Source organism: Salvelinus fontinalis, unplaced genomic scaffold (genome assembly GCF_029448725.1).
Source record: "Salvelinus fontinalis isolate EN_2023a unplaced genomic scaffold, ASM2944872v1 scaffold_0763, whole genome shotgun sequence".
NCBI lineage: Eukaryota > Metazoa > Chordata > Actinopteri > Salmoniformes > Salmonidae > Salvelinus > Salvelinus fontinalis.
In genome coordinates, this window is record NW_026600972.1 from 71,523 (window position 1) to 88,969 (window position 17,447).

Consider the following 17,447-nt stretch of genomic DNA (forward strand, 5'->3'; position numbering starts at 1 on the left):
AGTACACCGAGGTGCTTCTACGAACTAAACTGTGTTATGTTGGATTACATGTAAGAACTACTCCCCAACACTGCTTCACTAACATGAGGATGACAACACCTAAACCACATTATGCTTCCCTGCAACTTGGCATGTACCAAAGACATGCTCCTTGATTTCTGCCTGCTTCTAGTGAAGTTATTTTCTCATGAAATGAAACAGAAGTGAAGAGCAGGAATGCAGAGTGGAACAGGACAGTTTCCCAAGAAGAGATTAAAGACACTCCTATGATTATGTAATGAATTATTAGGTAATGCATTTAAGACATTATAGTATATCATTCTTAAGCCAGCTAATTAGCTTATATTTTCTGAATTCTTTTTTTTAGAAAGAGATGTTGAAAATGGGCATGGATTGATTCAATTGATTAAACCAACCCAAACACGTATAGCTACACTCTTAGAAAAAAGGGTTCCAAAAGGGTTCTTTGCATAGGGTTCTACCAAGAGCCGTTTTCATCTGAAGAACCCTTTTTGGAAAATGATGGTTATTTAAGGCAAAGGATTCTACCTAGAACTTTTTATATCCTGCAAACCATTTCTGGAAGAAAGGGTTCTTTGATGATTATTTGGAAGGAAAGAAGGGTTCTACACAGAACCCTTCTGAATCTGAATAAGCTTTTTATTGTACTTTTATTGGAAACCACATACATGAAAACCCTACAGTGACATGCTAGCGGCTAGTCCACTGTTACAGCACAGTGTACAGTTGTAGAGAGAAATCTACATAGAATTCACATAGAAACCTGCTATTTTATACAGTGCATTGTGATTGTGGACTGGTTGGCATAGTTGGTTCCAGCTGTAGTAGGACACTACTGTATTTAATCAAACTAGGAAACACACTGTGGGTGTATTTGGAATGCAGCTCCTGTTTCATTGTGAAAAGGAGGTGTGACAAAGACACTCCTCTTATAGGCTTGCGACTGACACATCCCCTTCAGAGATTTAGCACTGACTGAGTCCCAAGGACCTGGAGGAAGAAACGGTGAGAACCTGGTAGCTATAGAAGCTCTTGCAGATTACGTCAACAGAGATATGAAATACTGCTCTTTCAGGATACACTGGATAAATATATTATGGGATTGAAAATGTATGAAAATGTCACATTTCATGCTTTGAGTGAAATGTAGTTTACAGTAGTTTGAATTGATGCTGTTGAGAAGGCTTGTTTGGACTTGCATTTATTACTTTTTTCTTTGTCCTTTCTGTTTGTCCTTAGCCTGACACACCATTCTCAGCCATCTCCTCAACCTCTTTGGACTTATAGCTATGTTTGCCTCAGCAACAGAAAACTTTGTGAAGAACGTGGATTCTGACGGCAACCTGATACCTGTGTCCTCCCTGAACAACTGTGGCAAGTTGAACCCTCTCTCACTGGTTCTCAAACAGTCCTATTTCTTCTGGAAAACCAAATACACGCCTACTAAGTTCACCCTCGATGATGTGCTTACCAAAAATCCACCCTTAAACCCAGGTAAACTCCCGATGCCTCATTTAGAACTGTATGTTTCACAGTAAATATCAGCGTGCGACATTTCTTAAAATACGTACGCATGAAAATAGTGAGAATTATAAACTTGGCGCATGTCACTTCCTTAAACTGTGCTCATGAATGAGCATTAAAGTCGAAATCACACAAAGGTTTATTTTTCATAATGGAAATAGAATGCATATGAGTGATTGTGAGAAAACAGGCGGTTTACAAGCATTAAGGGTGCCATAGGATGTCAAATTAGAAAGGAAGTCTATTTTTCTCACGTCTACGTCGAGCAATGCCGGTCAAATTAGCGGATAAATTGCCAGAAAATAGACTGATTGTACATTGTTACATCTGGAATTTTGTTATCTATAGTTAAAAGCGCCAATGCTGATAAGTTTAACTGTCAGTGCCAATACTATGTATAGGCTAGGGCTTATGATAAACGGTGCAGCAATGCATGAATGCAACAAAATCCTATTCATTTATCAACTGGATTGTGTTTCAGCTGTCAATGTTATTTCTTGACAGTAGGCTATCACAATAGTACCTTAATAAAGCCGAGTTGATTGATAAAGTATTTTCATAACCACTGAAGAATAAATTCATCACCTTTTCGGACTGTGATGGGTTAATATTCCCACACATAACATAGCGTCAAATGTAACAGTTGAACAGACAGATTCTATTTTACAGTGAAGCATACAACTACTGTAGCCTACTGTGCAGTCAATGCAAAACATTGTTGAGTTCAAACATTCTGCTGACAGATCCAAAACTACTTGCCATTGTTTTTTGTAATTTGAGTAATTTAGCAGACAATCTTATCCAGAGCAATTAGGTTTAAGTACCCTGCTCAAGGGTACAGATAGATTTTGCACCTGGTCGGCTCTTGGATATGAACCAGCAACCTTTCGGTTACTGGCCCAATGCGCCTCACCCCTAGGATACCTGCCACCCAGAAACTGACATAGTCCTTTGGCGAATACAGCATAAGTTACTGAAAAATATGAAAACATTCTGTGAACACCTCTAAAAACATTTGATCAGATGTGCCATTGCTCTTTCTCTAAGAAACTGCTGTGACCTAATTCCAATATTCTCCAAATTATACAGCATTATTGTCACCATAACAGGTGAATAGAGGGCGTGCTGTCCAGGTGGAGTTATAATGCTTGTTCACTCGCACAAAGTTTTTTAACAGGTATAATGTATAACGGGAACTGCGAATGTATGGCGTCTGCCAAGTTGTTAAATCTCAATATTTCTAACCATAGGCCTACGTATTTGTTTCAGAAATTGCACACGCAGCAAATATTTTGTGTGAAATTTATGCAATTGGGCCTCATTTATAACTATTGCGTAAATGTCACACTAAATATCTGCTTGCACCATTTCTGAAAAGAATACTATGTATAAAAATATAGATATTTATAAACTTGGCACAAGCGGATATGCGTGTTTCCCATTATAAATCAGACCTGTAGTAAAACTCTGCTTGGAAACGTCCTCCATTCACCTTTTATGGTGACAATAACGCTGTATAATTCGGAACTATTGGAATTAGGCAACAGCAGTTCCTAAAAGAAAGAGCAATGGCACATTTTATCAACTGTTTTTGGAGATGTTGGCAGAAAGTTTTAAACTTATGCTGTATTTGGCAAAAAGACTGTTTCTGAAAGAGAAGACAATGGTAAATGGTTGTGGACCTGTCAGCAGAACATTTCAATTCAACATGTTTTGCATTGACTGGACTAACCGCTAATTCTGAGACTACAAATCAACAAAAATATACAGCAGCTTCCTTACCATACTAGCATATATACTTCAATGTAAAAGATCAACTGTTCACCTGTTAAATTCAACTGTGTAGCCTACTATAAACCACACTGCCTATGTGATTGCATAGCCTACAGCAAAACTTGAAATAAATAGCCTATCTATTTACTAGGCTACTAGGCCAAATTAAATGAGAGATGCGTTTGGTAATTTGTTGTATGGCTCCTTCAGGAATAGGAACCCATCACAACCAGAGAAGGTGAGGAATGTAGTCTGCCATCGTCATGATAATAAAATAAATAGGAAATAGATTTCTGTGTCTATTTATATTTGATTCCAAAAATAAAACACAGATTTTTGCTCTTCTCACTAACGGCACATGGCTCCTTTACAATACTTCAACCACTAGATAGATATTGCGTGGTCTAAAGTTTGCAGGAAGCAAGTTCAGTTTAAAAAAAAAAGCAAACTTTTGTTGTATATTTAAGTTTATAAATCAGTCCATTTGATATATAACAGGAAACATGCGTGTGTGTGGTATGTGCCAAATTCATAAATGGCAATATTTGTATAGGTCCATATTATTTGGATGTGTCTGTTATAGATATGTGCTATGGTATAATAGCATAGAGTCCATTCTAATGTTGAACTTTCCCTCAGCTGTCAAGGAGTGTGACTTTGTGGGCTACGGTGGGACATTTGGTGACAGCCAAGATGCCAGCGTAGATGTGGAGACAAAATTGGCAGCATATGCAGTGGATTTAAACTTTAACATGGGGGCAAAACACGCCTCCACACTCAAGTCGTCCCTTGGCAAACTGAAGAAAGAAGAGGTTGACGTTAAGTGGTTACAAAACATCTCAAAAGACAAGTAAGCTACCCTCTTATATAGTCATGAAGTAGATCAGAGTCAATGATTAGACATCCGAATGGGGAAGAGGAAGTTTGAAAGGAAAGTTACAGGTGGGTCTTTGTCCATGTGTAAACACACACTATGATCAGTGAAACATGCTGAAACCTTTGTAACATAATGTGACTGTGCCCTTGGGATTTCAAGTAAACAACATAACTCACACAAAATTCCAGCTAAAAGCAGAAACAATCATTTTGATGTAAGTCAACTTCATGTCATTTCTAAAACCTTGTATTTCTGTCGAGCGAGAGACAGTTTCAGGGACTTAAAAAAAACTTACCAGCACCCCTAGTGGAAAAAAGTTCCAGATTTTTGTCTAAATTGATTGGGTGGCAGTTAACCTAGCGGTTAAGAGCGCTGGGCCAGTAACTGAAAGGTCACTGGTTAGAATCCCCAGAATCCACCCAAGGTGGTAAAATCTGCCTTTCTCTTGAACAAGGCAGGTAACAACCCAAAAACACATGCTCCCCGGAGGCCGATGCCTTGAACGTCGATTAAGGCAGCTACCCGTAACTCTCTGATTCAGACGGGTTGGGTTAAACGCAGAAGAAAACATTTAGTTGAATGCATTCAGTTGTGCAGCTGATTAAGTATCCCCGTTGCATCATTTATTTGTGTCTCTCCTGCAGGCTTCTGGACATGTCCCTCTCTCTGATCCAGGACGCCCGTAAAAATAGTTCTGTGTTTGGGGTGGTGATGGAGAGGATTGTGACGAGTGAGCCGTGCTCGATAAGAGAAAAAAAGCATCAGGCTGGAAACGTTGGTGCTGGAGGGAATGTCACTGGAGTCCCGGTAGGTGTGATAACAAGAGTAACCAGCCAGCAAGCACTTCTCAAATAACTGGTGACTGAGGCAGCACACCACTGCAGGCAAGCTGATATCCAACCCTTGTGTCTGTAGCTGACATGGTGGTATGACGATATCCAACCCTTGTGTCTGTAGCTGACATGGTGGTAAGACGATATCCAACCCTTGTGTCTGTAGCTGACATGGTGGTATGACGATATCCAACCCTTGTGTCTGTAGCTGACATGGTGGTATGACGATATCCAACCCTTGTGTCTGTTGCTGACATGGTGGTATGACGATATCCAACCCTTGTGTCTGTAGCTGACATGGTGGTATGACGATATCCAACCCTTGTGTCTGTAGCTGACATGGTGGTATGACGATATCCAACCCTTGTGTCTGTAGCTGACATGGTGGTATGACGATATCCAACCCTTGTGTCTGTAGCTGACATTGTGGTATGACGATATCCAACCCTTGTGTCTGTAGCTGACATGGTGGTATGACGATATCCAACCCTTGTGTCTGTAGCTGACATGGTGGTATGACGATATCCAACCCTTGTGTCTGTAGCTGACATGGTGGTAAGACGATATCCAACCCTTGTGTCTGTAGCTGACATGGTGGTAAGACGATATCCAACCCTTGTGTCTGTAGCTGACATGGTGGTATGACGATATCCAACCCTTGTGTCTGTAGCTGACATGGTGGTAAGACGATATCCAACCCTTGTGTCTGTAGCTGACAAGGTGGTATGACGATATCCAACCCTTGTGTCTGTAGCTGACATGGTGGTATGACGATATCCAACCCTTGTGTCTGTAGCTGACATGGTGGTAAGACGATATACAACCCTTGTGTCTGTAGCTGACATGGTGGTAAGATGATATCCAACCCTTGTGTCTGTAGCTGACATGGTGGTATGACGATATCCAACCCTTGTGTCTGTCGCTGACATGGTGGTATGACGATATCCAACCCTTGTGTCTGTAGCTGACTTGGTGGTATGACGATATCCAACCCTTGTGTCTGTCGCTGACATGGTGGTATGACGATATCCAACCCTTGTGTCTGTAGCTGACATGGTGGTATGATGATATCCAACCCTTGTGTCTGTAGCTGACATGGTGGTATGACGATATCCAACCCTTGTGTCTGTCGCTGTCATGGTGGTATGACGATATCCAACCCTTGTGTCTGTCGCTGACATGGTGGTATGACGATATCCAACCCTTGTGTCTGTAGCTGACTTGGTGGTATGACGATATCCAACCCTTGTGTCTGTCGCTGACATGGTGGTATGACGATATCCAACCCTTGTGTCTGTAGCTGACATGGTGGTATGACGATATCCAACCCTTGTGTCTGTCACTGACATGGTGGTATGACGATATCCAACCCTTGTGTCTGTAGCTGACATGGTGGTATGACGATATCCAACCCTTGTGTCTGTAGCTGACATGGTGGTATGACGATATCCAACCCTTGTGTCTGTAGCTGACATGGTGGTAAGACGATATCCAACCCTTGTGTCTGTAGCTGACATGGTGGTAAGACGATATCCAACCCTTGTGTCTGTAGCTGACATGGTGGTATGACGATATCCAACCCTTGTGTCTGTAGCTGACATGGTGGTAAGACGATATCCAACCCTTGTGTCTGTAGCTGACATGGTGGTATGATGATATCCAACCCTTGTGTCTGTAGCTGACATGGTGGTAAGACGATATCCAACCCTTGTGTCTGTAGCTGTCATGGTGGTATGACGATATCCAACCCTTGTGTCTGTAGCTGACATGGTGGTATGACGATATCCAACCCTTGTGTCTGTAGCTGACATGGTGGTATGACGATATCCAACCCTTGTGTCTGTAGCTGACATGGTGGTAAGACGATATCCAACCCTTGTGTCTGTAGCTGACATGGTGGTATGACGATATCCAACCCTTGTGTCTGTAGCTGACATGGTGGTATGACGATATCCAACCCTTGTGTCTGTAGCTGACATGGTGGTAAGACGATATCCAACCCTTGTGTCTGTAGCTGACATGGTGGTATGACGATATCCAACCCTTGTGTCTGTAGCTGACATGGTGGTATGACGATATCCAACCCTTGTGTCTGTAGCTGACATGGTGGTATGACGATATCCAACCCTTGTGTCTGTAGCTGACATGGTGGTATGACGATATCCAACCCTTGTGTCTGTAGCTGACATGGTGGTATGACGATATCCAACCCTTGTGTCTGTAGCTGACATGGTGGTATGACGATATCCAACCCTTGTGTCTGTAGCTGACATGGTGGTATGACGATATCCAACCCTTGTGTCTGTAGCTGACATGGTGGTATGATGATATCCAACCCTTGTGTCTGTAGCTGACATGGTGGTATGACGATATCCAACCCTTGTGTCTGTATCTGACATGGTGGTATGACGATATCCAACCCTTGTGTCTGTAGCTGACATGGTGGTATGACGATATCCAACCCTTGTGTCTGTAGCTGCCATGGTGGTAAGACGATATCCAACCCTTGTGTCTGTAGCTGACATGGTGGTATGACGATATCCAACCCTTGTGTCTGTAGCTGACATGGTGGTAAGACGATATCCAACCCTTGTGTCTGTAGCTGACATGGTGGTATGACGATATCCAACCCTTGTGTCTGTAGCTGCCATGGTGGTAAGACGATATCCAACCCTTGTGTCTGTAGCTGACATGGTGGTATGACGATATCCAACCCTTGTGTCTGTAGCTGACATGGTGGTAAGACGATATCCAACCCTTGTGTCTGTAGCTGACATGGTGGTATGACGATATCCAACCTTTGTGTCTGTAGCTGACATGGTGGTATGACGATATCCAACCCTTGTGTCTGTAGCTGACATGGTGGTAAGACGATATCCAACCCTTGTGTCGGTAGCTGACATGGTGGTAAGACGATATCCAACCCTTGTGTCTGTAGCTGACATGGTGGTATGACGATATCCAACCCGTGTGTCTGTAGCTGACATGGTGGTATGACGATATCCAAATCACGATAGCGTATCACAGATTTAAAGTGGAAGTCAATTAAGTAAAGTTCATTTTGTTATCGCTTGTTTTTTTGTTGTAGAAACATAAATGGTTTGTTTCTGATTAACTCGTTTTTGGTTTATTTACAGGTGTCTGTAAAGGGGAAAGTAGAAGTACATGGAGTCAAAGATGTGTTCCTGGAGATTCCTAAAAACACTGTCATTGCCTACAGCATTGAGGAGATCAAGGTCAAACTCGATGGACACTTTGGTGAGGGAGTTTATGGTTCATTAAAATACTTGCATCCTTTGTTTTTCACGTTGGTACGCCTTCATCAATCTACTAGTACAAAGCTACCTCCTCTATCCTTTAATGTGCGTATCCAGTACGCTGTACAGCCTGTCACAGCCTGTGTTTGGCTGGTTGTGGTTATAACTGGTTATATTCTATTACAGACACATTAATGTACACTGTGAAATTATAATATGTGAGCTAAACATAAACAAAATATATAATATATACACTGAGTGGACAAAACATTAAGAACACCTACTCTTTCCATGACAGACTGACCAGGTGAATCCAGGTGATGCTATTATCCCTTATTGATGTGTACAAATCATTAAGAACACCTTCCTAATATTGAGTCTTTGCCTTCAAAGCAGCCTCAATTCGTCAGGACATGGACTCTACAAGGTGTCCAAAGCATTCCACAGGGATGCTGGCCCATGTTGACGCCAATGCTTCCCACAGTTGTGTCAAGTTGGCTGGATGTCCTTTGAGTGGGAAAAACCCAGCAGCATTGCAGTTGTTGACATAAACGGCGTGGGCCTGGCACCTACTACCATACCCCGTTCAAAGGCACATACAATGTTTTGTCTTGCTCATTCACCCTCTGAACGCCACACACACAATCCTTGTCTCAGTTGGCTCAAGGCTTAAAAATTCTTCTTTAACCCGTCTCCTCTCCTTCAGCTACACTGATGAAGTGGATTTAACAAGTAACATCAATAAGGGATCATAGCTTTCACCTGGTCAGTCTGGGTTCTGATGGGTTCTGACTTTTCTAAATATTATTAATTCTCAGGTATCCTATTGAAATATTGAGTGCCATAGTCTGTTTCTACACCAGAAGTTAATGCTTATTAACGGGGCGGCAGCGTAGCCTAGTGGTTAGAGCGTTGGACTAGTAACCGAAAGGTTGCGAGATCGAATTCCCGAGCTGACAAGGGAGAAAATCTGTCGTTCTGCCCCTGAACAATCCACTGTTCCTAGGCCGTCATTGAAAATAAGAATTTGTTCTTAACTGACTTGCCTGGTAAAATAAAGTCTGTTGGGGGAATGTATATGGGGGAGGCAATTAAGCTTGGAATGTATTGAGTCACTGATAAGGGTGGAGAGATGTGGTTTAGTGAGGAATGGAGGTCAGGTATTGCCGGCATCACTTAATTTCATGCAGCCTTGCTAGTCTAGGAGATAAATCAAAGGCTATAACTATAACACAATTAGGATAACATCATCCTCCAGATCATGAAAAAAACTTTACAAGGTACTTTACAAAGTACCAAAGTTCTAGTGTACAAGTGTAGTTTCAAGTTCACTGGTTACAGTACATCATTGGTCTAATACCATAATCTAACCCTGCTTTGTTCACTGGTTACAGTACATCATTGGTCTAAAACCGTAATCTAACCCTGCTGTGTTCACTGGTTACAGTACATCATTGGTCTAATACCATAATCTAACCCTGCTGTGTTCACTGGTTACAGTACATCATTGGTCTAAGACCATAATCTAACCCTTCTGTGTTCACTGGTTACAGTACATCATTGGTCTAATACCATAATCTAACCCTGCTGTGTTCACTGGTTACAGTACATCATTGGTCTAATACCATAATCTAACCCTGCTGTGTTCACTGGTTACAGTACATCATTGGTCTAATACCATAATCTAACCCTTCTGTGTTCACTGGTTACAGTACATCATTGGTCTAATACCATAATCTAACCCTGCTGTGTTCACTGGTTACAGTACATCATTGGTCTAATACCATAATCTAACCCTGCTTTGTTCACTGGTTACAGTACATCATTGGTCTAATACCATGTTCTCTTGGCTATAGAGGTGTGCTCCTTTGGAAACGGTGGGTTTGAACCTGCCTGGCAACTTTTTAGATCAATCAGAATGTCCGCGGTCGTGTCGCTCCAAGAGGAAAGCATTCTTTATCAAGGTAATGACACCACTGGACAGACAGAGCAGCTATGTTTCTCCTTCCTCGTTTTCCTTCCAGTTGGACTATAAATACATCTGATGATTTGATTGACGTGGTAATTGTTTGTATCCTGTAAGTCTAGTGATGTAATTGTTTGTATCCTGTAAGTCTAGTGATGTAATTGTTTGTATCCTGTAAGTCTAGTGATGTAATTGTTTGTATCCTGTAAGTCTAGTGATGTAATTGTTTGTATCCTGTAAGTCTAGTGATGTAATTGTTTGTATCCTGTAAGTCTAGTGATGTAATTGTTTGTATCCTGTAAGTCTAGTGATGTAATTGTTTGTATCCTGTAAGTCTAGTGATGTAATTGTTTGTATCCTGTAAGTCTAGTGATGTAATTGTTTGTATCCTGTAAGTCTAGTGATGCAATTGTTTGTATCCTGTAAGTCTAGTGATGCTGTAGTGAATGGACTACGGGATGTTGGTATTTGGGTGAAGCAGAAGCCCTGAATGTCAAGCCTATCCTTAAGTTACAATTGCAGTAACTTTGTTGTAACTTTTTAAGTAATTCATAGAAAATAACATACTTTGAAAAAGTGGCAGTTGAGTCCTCTGATTCTCTCAATCTGAATACAAACGTTGTGTTGTTTACCACTGGCCACAGATGTCAGTCAGTTCAACGTCTAGTTTTGAATTACATTTGATTGAGGTTGTAAACTAACGTGAATTCAACAAACACATTCACCATGTCTTTGGATTTAGGTCAAAAGTAGGTTGAAAAAAATACTACATTCTATTACGTTGATGATTTTTCCACTTTATTCAACATCATCACATGTACATTTTTTGTATTTATAACCAGTATTTATTTACAGTCTGTTGCCTTTTGACAGAACTGGAGAAACTGAGTGGTCATTTCCAGGTGCTGTCATCCCTGCCAACAGCCAAACGTTCCTCTCTGCTCCAGCTCCTCAAGACAACCATGGAGGACAGAGAGGCAGTCAGTGTGCTGGAGAATGTGGTGAGGCACTATTTCACTATTTCACTATTGCTGATTACAAGCACTTCAAATAAATCAGTGGATCTTTAAAGAAAAGTCTCTGAGGTACTATACCACTCAGTATGTCAGTACCTGTCTTGAGCTCTATCCTTAAAACCTCCCTTCAGTTTCTCATCTACACTCTTGTATGGCTGTCTCTCTCCTCACAGCTGGATCAGATGTTGGTTGGTGAGACACCGGACATGGATGATCTTATGGAGGAGACTGAGAAGCAGATAGTCCAGGCCATACTGGAACTTTTACACAAGTCTGATGAATCAAATGAGGGCCAGACAGACGACGAGTCACCCTCACTGCTCTGTTCCACCAACCTCATTGAGGGCCAGACGGACAACAAGTCACCCTCACTGCTCTGTTCCACCAACCTCATTGAGGGCCAGACAGACGACGAGTCACCCTCACTGCTCTGTTCCACCAACCTCATTGAGGGCCAGACGGACAACAAGTCACCCTCACTGCTCTGTTCCACCAACCTCATTGAGGGCCAGACAGACGACGAGTCACCCTCACTGCTCTGTTCCACCAACCTCATTGAGGGCCAGACGGACGACGAGTCACCCTCACTGCTCTGTTCCATCAACCTCATTGTCAGTGCCATGAATGGTGAGATGGAGCACTATTACATTACATCATCTGTTTATCATTACGTGGATCAGTTCCGTTTCAACAACTTTTTTGGATAATTACGTAACTTAACCTTTGACCCTGTCAACTGCGACACTTCCCGTTCCAGTTTCATGGCATGTGTTCACACGGCTCTAAATGAAGAAATGTTCATTGGTAGCACTGGTGCTCCCAACTTTTAAAAAAGTGTGCATATTTATTTTGTAGAAATGACAGATGAGGGTCTGTCTGTGTTGGGATCCTGTTGCAGTCCTCCAGTCTTACAGGCCCTGCAGATCCTGGTGAGTTCACACTTCCCATTTTGCTACACTGGTAAACAAGTCTGTATTCATCTTAAAAAATACTTTATGTATGTCCCAATCCCAATCGTCCCAATCATCAATTTTTTTCTGACCAATCATATCAGATCTTTTTCATAGCTGATCTGATTGTCTAAACGCAGCCATACAGGCATAATACAGCAGTATATAATCTTGCTTGTCCTCCAGGTGCATCACGTGGCAGCATGGAGTGGAGAGACCCTCTCTCTGAGAGATGCAGGTCTGGCTGTTCTGACTGAGGAGGAGGTGTTTGGGAGGACAGAGAGTCTCTTTGGTCACTCTGAAGTTACACTGAAGAGAGAGGAGGACACACTGAGGACAGAGATGAAGGACCAGCCTGGATACCTTCCTCTAGTCATGAGTATCACTGTGAAAGGCCTGGCCTCTTTAGTGTAAGGAGGGAGGGAGAGGGAGAGGGAGAGAGAGAGGGAGAGAGAGGGAGAGGGAGAGGGAGAGGGAGAGGGAGAGGGAGAGAGGGAGAGAGAGAGAAAGAGAGAGAGAGAGAGAGAGAGAGAGAGAGAGAGAGAGAGAGAGAGAGAGAGGGAGAGGGAGAGAGACCATGCAACTTGTAAATCCAGTTTGAACTGATACACTCAGTATTCTATTCCAGTATTTGACTCCTGCACTAGTTGATTTGAAGAACTAGTGAACAACAGTGTATGTAACATTGTAACGCTTTCAATAAAGTTCAACAAACGATATCAGACGTCCCGACCTCCATTCTTCTAATCATTAGATAATACAACATAAAGGCACATTACAGAGGGAGGGAGGAGGGGAGGGGTCCTACATCTGAGCATCGCAAAGTGACCCACATGACAAGAACAGAAACAGAATCCTGTTAAAATACTGTTCACCAGAATCATGTCCAAAGAATATTCAAAACATTTCTGTGAAGTCTGTTATTATTCTATACACATTTGAAAGTGTAAACTTTCTCACATTACTGTGCTACCAGGTTCAAAAAGTATACGTATTAAAACAAAGAGGAAGTCCAGCACCCTGGTCATCTTGATGTCTAGAATACCAGGGTGATGAAGTTTTCCTTCTTTTTAATAATGATTCTTTACTCAAAGATAATATTCCCAATGCTGAGTATGTGGAGTCAGTATGATGGTCCTGTCTTTACTCAGAGATAATATCCCCAATGCTGAGTATGTGGAGTCAGTATGATGGTCCTGTTTTTACTCAGAGATAACATCCCCAATGCTGAGTATGTGGAGTCAGTATGATGGTCCTGTCGTTACTCAGAGATAACATCCCAAATATGTGGAGTCAGTATGATGGTCCTGTCGTTACTCAGAGATAACATCCCCAATATGTGGAGTCAGTATGATGGTCCTGTCTTTACTCAGAGATAACATCCCCAATATGTGGAGTCAGTATGATGGTCCTGTGATGTCTGATTCACAGTGATTGAACAACGTAGACATGTTGTCATCAGAAACCCTATGCTGTGTGTGTGTGTGAGAGGGTGTGAGAGAGATAGAGAGGGTGTGAGTGGGTATATGTGTGGGTGTGTGTGGGTGAGAGGGTGTGAGTGGGTATATGTGTGGGTGTGTGTGGGTGTGAGTGGGTATATGTGTGGGTATGTGTCTGTGCATATGAATGGGAGAGTGAAGGAGGGTGAATATGAATATGTGTAGGAGGGTGTGATAGAATGGGTGTGTGGAGGACTAAGCTATATGTTGTGTGTGAATGAAGGACAATGGACGAGGAAGTAGAGGGGAGGTGGTGATGAACTGGCTCTGGTTGGTAAGAGGGTAAGGATGAAAGGGTGGGACAAGCTTGGCTTGGGGAGGCAAGGGGGAGTAAAGATGGGAGGTGGGGTAAAGCGTGGCTTTGGTGGGGTAAAGGGGGGAGAACAGGGAGGGGGTGGTGGAGAGGGATGGATTTTGTTAGAGAGAGAGAAGGAACAACTTAATTGTACTACGATGTCATTGCATTTCTTTCTTTATGACTTGTAAAACCGTTACAAAATTAGTAAGAGTTCAGGACAGATTAGGAAAGGATGTTGAATCATTATTATTCCTTGTTTGTCTTTACAACTACGATGTAATGGTGGTTATTGGTGAGAATGGAGAGAGGCTTTATCCAGGGGATTGGGAGAGCATCAGACACTTCTCTGAGGTGAGAGGGGCTTTATCCAGGGGATTGGGATGGGGTGACTGGGAGAGCATCAGACACTTCTCTGAGGTGAGAGGGGCTTTATCCAGGGGATTGGGATGGGGTGACTGGGAGAGCATCAGACACTTCTCTGAGGTGAGAGGGGCTTTATCCAGGGGATTGGGATGGGGTGACTGGGAGAGCATCAGACACTTCTCTGAGGTGAGAGGGGCTTTATCCAGGGGATTGGGATGGGGTGACTGGGAGAGCATCAGACACTTCCTGAGGTGAGAGGGGCTTTATCCAGGGGATTGGGATGAGGTGACTGGGAGGGCATTAGACACTTCTCTGAGGTGTGTGTGGGGCCTCTACTCATCCCATTTCAGTCTCTCAGAGGACCCACTCACCCCAAGCAGTCCCACACCAGCCACTATACTTTCATTTACATTTATAAGGTAATACAAGCTGATAACAATACTTAAGTGGAATAGTTTCTTTAAATGTATGTACAATGTATGCACAGTTTCTTGTTGTTGGTACATTAGGAGGCATAAAGGCATAGTGCTTCAAGTACAAAGATATACTTTGGTTTGTTATGTAGTATTTTATTTATTTTCCCACATGCTCTATATACAGTAGATGTATGTATAGATGCTCTTCAGTGCATTCTGAAAGTATTCAGACCCCTTGACTTTTTTTATTTTTTATTTTTAGTTTAGCCTTATTCTAAAATGGATTAAATAAAAAATGTCCTCATCAATCTAAACACAATACGCCATAATGAGAAAAAGAAAAAAAAACTGGTTTTATTTTAATTTTAGCAAATGTATAAAAAATAAAAAACAGAAATACCTTATTTACATGAGTATTCAGAACCTTTGCTATGAGACTCGAAATTGAGCTCAGGTGTATCCTGTTTCCATTGATCATCCTTCAGATGTTTTTACAACTTGATTGGAGTCCACATGTGGTAAATTCAATTGATTGGACATGATTTGGAAAGGTACACACCTGTCTATATAAGGTCCCACAGTTCAACAGTGAATGTCAGAGCAAAAACCAAGCCACGAGGTCAAAGGAATTGTCCTTAGAGCTTCGAGACAGGATTCTGTAGAGGCATAGATCTGGGGAAGGGTACCAAAACATTTCTGCAGCATTGAATGTCTCCAAGAACACAGTGGCCTCCATCATTCTTAAATGGAAGAAGTTTGGAACCACCAAGTCTTCCTAGAGCTGGCCGCCCGGCCAAACTGAGCAATCAGGGGAGAAGGGCCTTGGTCAGGAAGGTGACCAAGAACCTGATGGTCACTCTGACAGAGCTCCAGAAATCCTCTGTGGAGATGGGAGAACCTTCCAGAAGGACAGCCATCTCTGCAGCACTCCACCAATCAGGCCTTTATGGTAGAGTGGCCAGACAGAAGCCACTCGTCAGTAAAAGGCACGAAAGCACACTTGGAGATTGCCAAAAGGCACCTAAAGGACTCTGACCATAAGAAACAAGGTTCTTTGGTCTGATGAAACCAAGATTGAACTCTTTGGCCTGAATGCCAAGCTTCACATTTGGTAAAAACCTGGCACCATCATGCTGTGGGGATGTTTTTCAGAGGCAGGGACTGGGAGACTAGTCCGGATCGAGGGAAAGATGAACGGAGCAAAGTACAGAGAGATCCTTGATGAAAACCTGCTCCAGAGTGCGCAGGACCTCAGACTGGGGTGAAGGTTCACCTTCCAAGAGGACAATGACCCTAAGCACACAGTCAAGACAATGCAGGAGTGGCTTCAGGACAAGTCTCTGAATGTCCTTAGTGGCACAGCCAGAGCCTGGACTAGAACCCGATTGAACAACCCTGGACAGAGCTTGAGGGGATCTGCAGAGAATGGGAGAAACGCCTCAAATACAGGTGTGCCAAGCTTGTAGGGTCATACCCAAGAAGCCTTGAGGCTGTAATCATAACCTAAGGTGCTTCAATAAAGTACTGAGTAAAGTGTCAGGACCCGGTGCGAGAAACAGTCACTAATAATCAGCAGAACCCAGAAGATGAGGCAGACACAGTAGTTCTAGAGATGGTGGTTTAATAAAAGAACAAAAACTTCAGGCAAAGAATCTAAATCCACAATGTCCAAAAATAAAGCCAAGAGGCACAAAATGGAAATCCTCAAAAATGCAAAAGAAACTCCACAAAGTGGTAAAAACAGCAGAGAAAAACAAACCTCCAAAGACTACTCAAAAATACACACAAGAACTAAACCAGAGAACCTCTGGAAAATCCAATAAGAGAAATATATTTACAGAACAAGGCTTGGGCTGGGGCTGGGTGCTAACTTACAAACACTGAGCAAAGAACTGAGGAACACACAGGGTTTAAATACAAACAAGGGAACGACCTACAGGTGCAAACAATAAAAGAGCAAGGAAAAAACAAAAGGTTCAAAAAAGGTGCAATGGGGACATCTAGTGACAAAACCAGAACAGTCCTGGCCAAAACCTGACATAAAGGGTCTGAATACTTATGTAAATGTCTTATTTTGAATACATTTGCATTTAGAATACATTTGAAACTTCATACACAGTGAAGAGTTTGTTGTTTGACTGAGAAGGGTGCAATTGCGGTCTGCAATTCCGGGCGTTCCTGCATGTGAACATTCCTGCATCTGCAGGAACCCCTCTTTATACTTCTGTTGGTCAATTTTTAAACTAGGACAGGCAGGAGATGGGGGTGCTCCAGTACAGTAGGTACCATAACTCTGGATGTCAACCACCGCCAAACCCCACAGATGAAGGAACCAATGGAATGCTTGAGGGGGGGTGTGCCCACATGCAGGAACACCCCAAATTGCGGGCAACAATCACACGCTATTGGAGAGACGAGCCATGTGCAACATGCAATCCCAGTTACAAGCCTGCTAGAGTTTGCGGCAGGCGGACGACCAATATCCACTGTCGTAGTACGGATGAAGCCTGAGCTGGAATGTGAAGCTAACTGAAGCTGGTTAGCGTTAGAAGACCCTGAGTAGAACTAGCTTGCTTCGTAGGATACCCCCCTGGTGTGTAGCCTGCAGCAGCCTATCATTTTAACTGAGGGGCAGCTCTGGTGTTTACCTGGGG

At 42.7% G+C, this 17,447-nt stretch overlaps 1 protein-coding gene across 1 annotated transcript; it reads left to right on the forward strand.

Annotated features, from left to right (window-relative positions):
- The first annotated feature begins 958 nt into the window (after positions 1 to 958).
- On the forward strand, positions 959 to 12,658 carry LOC129847215 (gasdermin-E-like). Its single transcript, XM_055915039.1, has 9 exons — positions 959 to 1,026; positions 1,261 to 1,515; positions 3,958 to 4,168; positions 4,840 to 5,002; positions 8,166 to 8,286; positions 11,125 to 11,252; positions 11,441 to 11,894; positions 12,123 to 12,196; positions 12,404 to 12,658. The coding sequence occupies exons 2-9, from the start codon at positions 1,311 to 1,313 to the stop codon at positions 12,629 to 12,631; spliced, it is 1,584 nt and encodes a 527-aa protein (XP_055771014.1). The 5' UTR covers positions 959 to 1,026; positions 1,261 to 1,310; the 3' UTR covers positions 12,632 to 12,658.
- Positions 12,659 to 17,447: the final 4,789 nt, after the last annotated feature.